This window comes from Hippocampus comes, unplaced genomic scaffold (genome assembly GCF_001891065.2).
Source record: "Hippocampus comes isolate QL1 unplaced genomic scaffold, H_comes_QL1_v1.1 scaffold261, whole genome shotgun sequence".
NCBI lineage: Eukaryota > Metazoa > Chordata > Actinopteri > Syngnathiformes > Syngnathidae > Hippocampus > Hippocampus comes.
Window position 1 is genome coordinate 5,503,286 of NW_017805824.1, and position 9,796 is coordinate 5,513,081.

Below are 9,796 nucleotides of genomic sequence, written 5' to 3' on the forward strand. Positions count from 1 at the left end.
TTTTTTTTTTAATGTGGGTCAAATATGGCTCATGAAAGATGTGTCTTAGTTGAGGTTGAATTAAGGCTGATATCAGGAACCTGTTCTGGCCCAGCGTCGGGCCGGAGTAGGGTCGGATATGGTTATACAATGCGGCTCAGATCCGGGCCGAATGCGGCCCGGATCATGGATGCCAGACCCGGGCCACTGCAGGACCGTCATTCATTGCGGTATGTGGGCCGAGTGTCGTGCCGTGTCCGCGCCGGAGCCGGGCCAGACCAATTTTGCTGACTGGGCAGCCTGCCATGCATGTTTTTGGAATGTGGGAGGAAACCGGAGTTAGCAAAATACTCCTGTAGCTCTTTGTACACATTTCCTAAGATTTAATAATCACCGTTGATGATGGTTATGATGCAGTTTACTAAAGATGTTGAGTTTTTGTTATTTTGGTCAATAATAATTGATTGTGAACTGCTCCAAGTGTTGCATACAGCACAGTTGTGTGTTGTTACAATGCATTTTGGGATTAATATTTTAAAAAACACATTCAGTTGATTACTGTAGTTTGCCGCTTCCTTAGTGTAATGATGTTCCCATACCAAAGGGGACAGTAATGCACCAGAACGGCTCGACTCCGTCCTTTCTGCAGGAAATAGAAAGTAGGCCACTCAGGAAATGCAGGAAGCGAGACGGCGAAATGAAGTCCGTAATATTGCCATGGACATTGCGTCAACTGTACATTTAGGTCGTGTACCGATTAAACATAACCGACTCTTCGTGTCGCTAAAGCTTCACCTGCTAGCTCAGCCCGCTCGCTGCTCACAAAGAGACGCGGAAGTTAGCCTCATATACCCAAGCGGAGATCCAGTGTGTGCCTCCCGTGTTGGGATTGATTGAGTGATTACTGTCAGTCTGTTTGGAAAGAATGATAGCGGAGTACGAGGAGGAAATTTGTCGATCAAGAGAAGAAAACGAGCGGCAACGTCAATTACTGGACGCTCTTTTAAAGCATCAAGATGAAAAGCACAGAGCAGGTTTGTTCATCTCGTTCTCTCACAGTTGTTTTAATTTTCAACCCTTCTGGGTCCAGGGATTTCTTACAAGAGAGATTTCGCCCTCCCTCACTCAGAAAAGAAAAGACCTCCTAATAACCATAGCGCCAATTATCGTATGACAGATTTTTAATCCACGTGCAGCACTTTGTATGCAGCAAGGGTTGTTGTGAAGTGCTTTATAAATTAAGTTGAGTCGAATTGAGTAGTCATGCATGGCTACAATGTGTCCACAAATGCCATGGAGATGAAAAGCTGACGAAATGTTATGAAAACAAAACAACTTTTTGGGAGAAAAAAGTGGTGACGTTTGTGCAAATACATGTTTAATCAGAATACGATGTCAGTTTTTTGGCTCTCAAAATAATTGCAATAATATTGTCGTATCTTTTAAAAAAGTGCATACTAACTCATTACGCTTCACGATCATAATATTTTAACTCGTCATAGCAGAATTTGATTTTTCCAAACCACATGCATTGTCTTCAGAGTCCCCTTACATTAAAGAAGAAGAACACGAACACAGCATCGGTCAGGAAGAAGAGCAGTTTCGAGAGCTGGAGGACGGTGATGTCACCAAGCAGCCCTTTAACTGTGTCATTGTGAAGAGTGAAGATGACGACGGGGATGGAGACCACTGTGGAGGATCACAAGCAGACAACTTCTTAACTCCACTATCAAACAGTGACAACACGTCACCCTCTCCTGACACGGATGATGACGAACACTGTAAAGGTGATGCGACAAGTCACAGTGACTGCAAGGGTTTGGCATGCCTTCAATGTGACAAAACGTTTAGCAACAATGCAAATCTGAGAAGACACATGATGATTCACACGGGAGAAAAACCTTTCATGTGTTCAGTTTGTGGGAAAAGATTCTCTCAGAAGACTTCGATGATAACACACACAAGAACACACACTGGAGAAAAACCTTTTTCCTGCTCGGTGTGCCACAAATGCTTTAGTGACTATTCCACTTTGACGAAACACATGAGAACACACACGGGTGAGAAACCCTTTTCATGCTCAATCTGCGGTAAAACATTTTCTCAGAAGGCAACTATGAGAACGCACACGAGAACACACACTGGCGAAAAAGCATTTTTCTGCACCTTTTGCAATACAAGTTTTAATGTTCGTTCAACATTGGTCCAACACATGAGAACCCACACTGGTGAGAAACCCTTTACCTGCTCAGTGTGCACCAAAAGTTTTGGTCATCCTGCAGCGCTGGCGAGGCACATGAGAACACATACTGGGGAGAAAGTGTTCAATTGCAGTGTGTGTGATCAAAGGTTCTCGTACAAGTACCAAGTGAACAAACACAAGTGTGTTGGCAGAGAACAGCAGTAGTGAAGGAAGCTGCAGAACTTTAAATAAAGTGAATATTGACTTTCACTTGTAGCAAACACTGTTTATGACCAATTCAAATGAGATGCACTGCTGGATTTGCGGTGTACAGTATTTGTAACTTATTATGGCACCTTTCAGGGAACCTATGGATGCTACTCATTCGTGCTTAAAATATCAGTCCATGATTATTGTCAAATGAACAGTTTGAATAAAACATTATCAAACATATCCAGTCTTCATATTCTAATTAAGGGCAATATTTGTGTCTTCTTAGACAACAGAAACACATGCTTCAGTATTTTAAACAAACTAGAATTGCCCTCATTCATACACTATTAAAGAACACACTGTGGTGCAAAAGCAGCAAACATACTCACAAAAGTACAGACTGAAATAATGAAAAGGTATCTTTACTGTTATTTATATGCGATACCCATTTTGGTAACTTGGCAACTGAATGCTTGATTAACTAATGTGCTCTGCAATCGGCTGGCAACCCACCTCTTGCTCAAAGACAGCTGGGATAGGCTCCAGCACACCTGCGACCAGAGTGCAGATAAGTGGGATGGAAAATGAATGAATGAATAGCTAATACAGTGATGCTCAAAGTGTAGTTCATGGGTTCCCTGCAGGGATATGTGAAAGAATCATTGAAATGTTGGAATTGCATGATGGCAAACAGTAGTGGCTTAATTTTATTCATCCAGCCATCGATTATTCAAATCCTTTTGTCCTCACGAAGGTTGCAGGCGTGCTGGGTCCTAACTCAGTAGACTTCGGGCATCGGCGTGGTATTTTCCACTGTTTGCCAGTCAATCACAGGGCACACAAAGACAAACAACCGTTCACACCCACAGTAACACCAAGGGAAAATTTAGAGTGTGCCATTAACCCAGCCACGCATATTTTTGGAATGTGGGACAAAACCGTAGCACTCAGAAAGAATAAATTGCTGGCACAGGGAAAACATGCAAACTCCCACACAGGAAGGCAGGAGAGCAGATTTGAACCCTGGAACAATGCACTGTGAGGCGGACGTGCTCACCAGTCTACCACAACGCCGCCCTTCTTAACTTTTTTTTTTTTTTTTTTTTTTTTCAGTAATGTACCTGACTGCATTTGTAAGTACAATACATTTGCATTTAATCATTTAGAAATATTGGTTCCCAAACATTTCCTCGGTAATTGTTTAAATGTTACATTTATATGCAGTAAATACTCGCATTAATAATATCGTTATTTCAGTACAATTTCAGTAAAGCGTAGTGTTCATGTTTAACCTATACATAGTGTTACATAGGGGAGCAAAAAAATTAATATACTTTTTAGGAATAAAACCATTACCTGAAAACCTTCTAAAGTACGGGGTTGTGTTTGTGTCCGTGAGAGGCTAAAGAGTGTAATGACACCGCCTCACCAGGGGAGGTAGTAATATATTCGACTCAAACAACTGCGTCTTGTCTGCCGGAAGTAAATCCAAAGCAAAGTTAGCAAGATGTTGTTTAGCGTTTGGCGTGTAGTCCTGGTTGCATTGAATAATGTTGTGTGCTGATTACTCGACACGCATCGGCAATTTTGATTCATTTTTTCAGCAAGTGACCGGAGTGCCCTTTTCTTTTGGATAAACTCGTCACGGTGGACTTCGAAGTTTCTATTGCTTGCTAAGCTCGTTAGCTGCTAACAAAGAGACATCAAGTGAGTGTAACGTTTGAAAATGTCTGTAAACAGTGTGAAAGAAGAGTACGAAGAGGACCTTTCTCGAACAAAGGAGGAGAACGAATGTCAACGACTGGACGCTATATTGAAGACACGTCAAGTTGTGCTACACAGAGCAGGTTAGTTCAGTGTTTATCAACCATTATTAATCGAAGACACATATTTCACATAGGGAAAAAAATTGACGGCACACTAACACCCAGTGTGTCGTATTGTGGCCCCAGACACACTAGACTAAACTTTTCCAAAGTGAAGATGCACCCGTTTTATGCCAATCGCACGGGCACCTGGCAACCAAAATAGGGCCCTCAGAATGAATAGCAAATGTGGGCGTTCCGTCAGTACCTAGGGAAGGTCCGTCAGTCCGTCACTGATGGACCCCAGTTTTCCTAGCGAACGATGAATGACAAACTTTTATACATGGAAGCACTTTGTCCACCGAATCGTCAGTAACCCCTGTGGTGGGAAGTGTGTCAGTAGATAAGTCCAATTTATTTATATAACCCTTAATTGCAGAAAAGTGTCAAAGGCTTCACATTATACAAATGTTAAAGACATCCGCTGATGTTGAGTGAAAACAAAAACAAAACAAAAACATCAGGGGGAAAAAATGACAAACCTTGTCAAGGGGCCGTAGCGTGCATCCTTCATACATGCATTAGAGTCAAAACTACCCATTACAAAGAGACCCATCTTTGTTTGACGACAAATTTTTCACATTTACTCTCGGTTATGTGTGTTGATTTTGGAGCCAAAATATTAACATGACTTGACCATGTATGATTGTCTTCTTGTGTCCAGGAGACGACAGCAAAGAGTGTCTTCATCCAGAACAGCAGGAATGGAACTTCAGGGTGGAGCAGCATGGGCCAGAGCCCCCAAAGGTGAAAGAGGAAGAGCAAAAGGACCCTCTCATGAAAGATGAAGAAGAGCCACCGCCTTCACCTAATAAAGAGGACGAGGAGGAAGAGCTCCTCACCATTAAAGAGGAAGAAGAGGAGGATGATATTACCACATTTCCATGGACTCGTGTCATTGTGAAAAGTGAAGATGAAGAGGACCAAGGTCAGTGGTCAATGCTTCATCCCAGTGAAAGTGAGGAGAACAGAAGGGAGGAGCCTCCAAGCAGCAGTTCAAGTCAATACGTGACAAGGGAAGGTGATGGAGACCACTGTGGACGATCACAAGCAGACAGCCTTTTCGCTCCACTATCAGAGAGTGACGACATAATTTCACACACTTATGACACCGATGATGACAAACACGCTAAAGGGAAACCTTTTGCTTGTTCAGTCTGCCACACACGTTTTAGTGTTCATTCGCGTTTTGTTCAACATATGAGAAAGCATACGGGGGAAAAGCCCTTTTCTTGCTCAGTTTGTGGTCAAATATTCTCTCAAAGAGGTGCGGTGACAAGACACACAAGAACACACTCTGGGGAGAAACCTTTTTCTTGTTCAGTCTGTGGTAAAGGATTTACTCAAAAGGAACATTTGGTAACACACACCAGAACGCACACAGGAGAGAAACCTTTTTCCTGCTCAGTGTGTGGTAAAAGTTTCTCTATAAAGGGAAATTTGATAACGCACACAAGAATACACACTGGCGAGAAATCTTTTGTATGCTCAGTCTGTGACTTAAGTTTTGTTGATCGTTCATCATTGGTTCAACACATAAGAACACATACTGGGGAGAAACCTTTTTCCTGTACAGTCTGTGGTAAAAAATTCACTCAGAAGGGACAGTTGAACACACACTCAAGAACACATACGGGAGAAAAACCTTTTGCCTGCGCAGTCTGCAACTTAGGTTTTGGTGATCGTTCCACGTTGGTTCTACACATGAGAACGCACACTGGGGAGAAACCTTTTTCCTGCTCAGTTTGTAATAAAAGATTTGCCCAGAGGGCACATTTAAGAACACACACTAGGACACACACTGGAGAGAAACCTTTTGCGTGCTCCGTCTGCAGCACAAGTTTCGCTGATCGGTCTTCATTAGTTCAACACACGAGAATACACACTGGTGAGAAAGTGTTCAGTTGCAGTGTGTGTGATCAAAGGTTCTCTTACAAGTATCAAATGAAAAAACACCAGTGTCCCGGGGAGAAGAGCAACAGTACATGAAGCTGCAGAATTTGTCTTATGAAGAAACTAAAAAGCTGAGAAAGTTTGAGTGGTCACTTGGAAAAACAATTTATAAATGATCCTCGATGAAACTAGTCTTCAAAGTCTACTACGATACGATACAGTAATTGTCAGAACATTACATGATTTGCTTGATAATTGATTTTGTTGATTACATGACAAGTTTCTGATTTAGTAGAATCATCTTTATTCTCCACAGAAGGAATTTGTAGCATTGGTAACACTTTAGATAGCAGCACAACACTAACTGACTGTTGCACATCATCAGATAATAATGGCCTGTATTTGTATTAAGATTTGGTGAAACAGCATGTGGTCCATCTCTCAATGGCATTCTTGAACACATTTTCTGTAACTAAACAGATTCTGTATTGATCAAGGATCTCCTGTAATTGCTCTTCTGCTGATGAGACTGTGTATTGCACCCTGCAAGCTGCTCTGTCCACCCTCTGCTCTTCCACGGAATTAAATGACAGAAAGATCACTCCTCAAATCAAGACCACTCCTCCTGTTTATTTTGCCAAGATATAGGCATACTAAACAAGACAACACATATTTTGGGGGGGCGTACGGTGTGACTTGCACATGTCAGTGTGAAGGCAATGCAAGGCGTAAGTCATACCAAAAAAGATTATGCATATTAACAACCCATTAGGCGTCAGTTGTTCAATAAAATATTCAGTTTTGACATCGCTATTTGAAAAGGTAGTCGCTTGAAAACGGTTGGTGATAAAGCTATATTTTAAGTGTTGCTTGGTGCAATTTTGTTATGCTGACGCATACATAGTTTTAAAATGTTTTGAGCATGACTATGCTTTTAGGGTGCAACGTTTCCATCTCGATTGGAACATCGCTGCCTGTAAGACCTTGTCTCATATGGCTAACTTTTATAACAAAGCTGCGTTCACCTTGCAGGGCGTGATGCCCAATTCGTATTTTTTGTAAAATCCGATTTTTTTTATGTACTCGTTCACATTACAAAACAAACACGACTTCTCATGTGAAACGAGGGCGCCCTTTGACGTGCCACGCATGCGCACAAAGCACGACGTCGATCCAGGGACGCTGCATGTTTTTTACGGAAGTAAATATGGTCCAGCTTGTAGGGGTCCCCTCTTTTTATTATTTTATATCAACAGAGGAGTGCTGTGGGAGGAAGTAGAAATATTTGGGGGAAAGACGTTTTTCGATCTTTTTATATCATGGAGACGTCTACTAATGATGACGTAACGCAAATGTCTCCTAAATATACCGTCAGTTAATTGCCGCATGTAATAAATAAATCCTTTGTTTGACATCACATACATATCCGATGTATATCTACATACGAAAGAGGCCCAGGTCAGAATAGAAAAAAAATATTAATTGTACTGTTCTACACGACATGAAAAAACATACGGTTTGCAACAGATGTTCCGGATTAGCCGAGGACTCCAGGTTTAAAGATGTCAGCTCCGTCATACGTGATCACCGCTCTTGTGTAAAATTTATGACCGCGAATATATGTCGCGGCAGGAGTAAATGCTCGCTTTTTTTCTGATGCACCTCACGGCGCCATCTTGTGTCCTCTTTTTCCGTCATAGCTGCAAACGAAGACGTGGATAATAAACAGAGCTCCGTTTTGAGCGTAAAAGTGCTGGGTTTATCGTTTGAAAATGTGTAAAGTAGAAATACTGAGAGCATTGCTGAATCAGCGCCTAAATGCAGCTGTCGAGGAGGTAGTTGGAGTTTTTGCAAGGACGATAGCAGAGTACGAGGAGGAACTTTGTCGAACAAGAGAGGAGAACGAGCGACAACGTCAACTGTTGGACGCTGTTGTCAACAAGCAAAACGTGTTACACGTAACAGGTGTGTTTATTAACTTCATATCTTAATAACGCTATTCATTGAACGTTCCGACACGATTCTTACTTTGGGCGGTTTTCTTTTGCCCTTGTTCAATCGGAAAAGCAAGGAAAGCTTTCGATACCATGCATCGTAATCGATTCCTTAATCAATTTGAACGCTCTGACACAAGGATCATATTGAATTACCTCAGAATTTATTGAACCAAAAGGCAGCATCTTGTGAAGCGAGGTGAGTTTAACTCGAAATATTTGGGCGTTGTGTTTGGTGTACCCAGGGACTGCGGTCACGCCAGCCTCCACTAATTCCAACTAAGTGACAGTTTCAATGGGAGTGGATGTTTGTATCTCACTGTGCCCTGTGATTGACTGGCGACCTGTCCTGGGTGTAGTCTGCTTTTTGCCTGATGTCACCCAGGATATGCTGTGACCTTGAACAGTATAGATGTTGTAGTAAATGAAACAAAAACAATGGATTGTACAATTAATGTTAATGAACTGCTTTGTCTGTAAGCTAAAGCAGTTACCATTCCAGATGGCAGAAATTCACAAATTCAGTTTGCGAATGCCGTTAAATAACAATGAATTAAACAAACTTGAATGACTTTTCCAAACCATCTGTGTTTGGCTTCTCATGCCCTGCAGACATCAGTGAAGAAAATCTTCATTCTGAGCAGCAGGAGTGGAGCTCCTGGGTGGGCCAGCAAGAGCGAGAACATCTCAACATTAAAAAGGAAGAGAAGGAGGAGGATATCATCAAGTTGCCATTGATATATGTCCCTTTGACGAGTGAGGTTGAAGCCAAAGGTGAGAACAGAGTGCAGGAGTCTCCGAGCAGCAGCTCAAGTCACCACTTGAAAACGGAAGTTGATGGAGACCACCGTGGAGGATCCCAGGCAGAAAGTTGGCTACCTCCACTCTCAAATCGTGGCGACATGTCTGACATTGGTCATGAACATTCTCAAGGTGGTACCACATATCACATTGACAACCAAGTTTTGGCATGTCCTCAGTGTGACAAATCTTCTTTCAAAAGACACATGAGAACTCACAGTGATAATGACTGGACATGTCATGAATATGACACCAATTTCCCTAACCAGACTGATTTGAAAGGACACATGAGAAGTCATACTGGAGAGAAGCCATTGTCCTGCACAGTGTGTTTTAAAGAATTTGAGTACAGAGGAACTTTGACAGCGCACATGAGAACACACACCGGTGAGAGGCCATTTGCGTGTGCAGTATGTGGTCAGCGATTCTCAGTACGATCAAATATGGTGAAGCACATGTTAATACATACTGGGGAGAAACCTTTTGCCTGCTCGGTGTGCGGTCTCAGAGTAAATCAAAAGGCTAGTTTAATAACCCACATGAGAACGCACACTGGGGAGAAACCATTTTCCTGCTCAAGTTGCAGGAAATGTTTTTCCGATCGCTCCTCACAAATTCGACACATGAGAATGCACACGGGTGAGAAATTGTTCAGTTGCAGCGTGTGTGATCAAAGATTTTCTCGTAAGTACAAGCTGAACCAGCACAAGTGTGCTGGGAGGAAGTAAAGTTGAAAGAGACTGACATTTTTAACATTGCTGCACAAAATGTGTGATTCTGCCATCGTGTGTGTGTGTGTGTGTGTGTGTGTGTGTGTGTGTGTGTGTGTGTGTGTGTGTGTGGGTGTGTGTGTGTGTGTGGGTGGGATA

The 9,796-nt window shown here is 42.3% G+C and overlaps 2 protein-coding genes across 5 annotated transcripts; both read left to right on the top strand.

The window, feature by feature from the left end:
- The first annotated feature begins 578 nt into the window (after positions 1-578).
- Positions 579-6,746, top strand: LOC109525792 (zinc finger protein OZF-like). Of its 4 annotated transcripts, none has more exons than XM_019886565.1 (3): positions 579-1,013; positions 1,521-1,796; positions 3,774-4,101. In XM_019886565.1, the coding sequence occupies exons 1-3, from the start codon at positions 905-907 to the stop codon at positions 3,875-3,877; spliced, it is 489 nt and encodes a 162-aa protein (XP_019742124.1). In that variant the 5' UTR covers positions 579-904; the 3' UTR covers positions 3,878-4,101. The 4 variants fall into 4 exon arrangements, with proteins under 4 accessions (XP_019742124.1, XP_019742119.1, XP_019742122.1 ...); XM_019886560.1 differs by lacking the exon at positions 3,774-4,101 and adding an exon at positions 4,904-6,746 and having other exon boundaries at positions 600-1,013; XM_019886563.1 differs by lacking the exon at positions 3,774-4,101 and adding an exon at positions 4,904-6,746 and having other exon boundaries at positions 901-1,013; positions 1,640-1,796.
- Positions 6,747-7,297: 551 nt separating this feature from the next.
- LOC109525806 (oocyte zinc finger protein XlCOF6.1-like) lies at positions 7,298-9,759 on the top strand. Its single transcript, XM_019886587.1, has 2 exons — positions 7,298-8,097; positions 8,739-9,759. The coding sequence occupies exons 1-2, from the start codon at positions 7,905-7,907 to the stop codon at positions 9,653-9,655; spliced, it is 1,110 nt and encodes a 369-aa protein (XP_019742146.1). The 5' UTR covers positions 7,298-7,904; the 3' UTR covers positions 9,656-9,759.
- The last annotated feature ends 37 nt before the right edge of the window (positions 9,760-9,796 follow it).

What these genes read in the sequence shown, in the direction of transcription:
- LOC109525806 (XM_019886587.1), top strand. Translation starts at nt 7,905, where the DNA reads ATGTGTAAAGTAGAAATACTGAGAGCATTGCTGAATCAGCGCCTAAAT. An exon ending in AAACGTGTTACACGTAACAG is followed by an intron (nt 8,098 to 8,738) that starts GTGTGTTTATTA and finishes CATGCCCTGCAG; the next exon opens with ACATCAGTGAAGAAAATCTT.
- LOC109525792 (XM_019886560.1), top strand. Translation starts at nt 905, where the DNA reads ATGATAGCGGAGTACGAGGAGGAAATTTGTCGATCAAGAGAAGAAAAC. An exon ending in AGATGAAAAGCACAGAGCAG is followed by an intron (nt 1,014 to 1,520) that starts GTTTGTTCATCT and finishes CATTGTCTTCAG; the next exon opens with AGTCCCCTTACATTAAAGAA. An exon ending in AAGTCACAGTGACTGCAAGG is followed by an intron (nt 1,797 to 4,903) that starts GTTTGGCATGCC and finishes TCTTGTGTCCAG; the next exon opens with GAGACGACAGCAAAGAGTGT.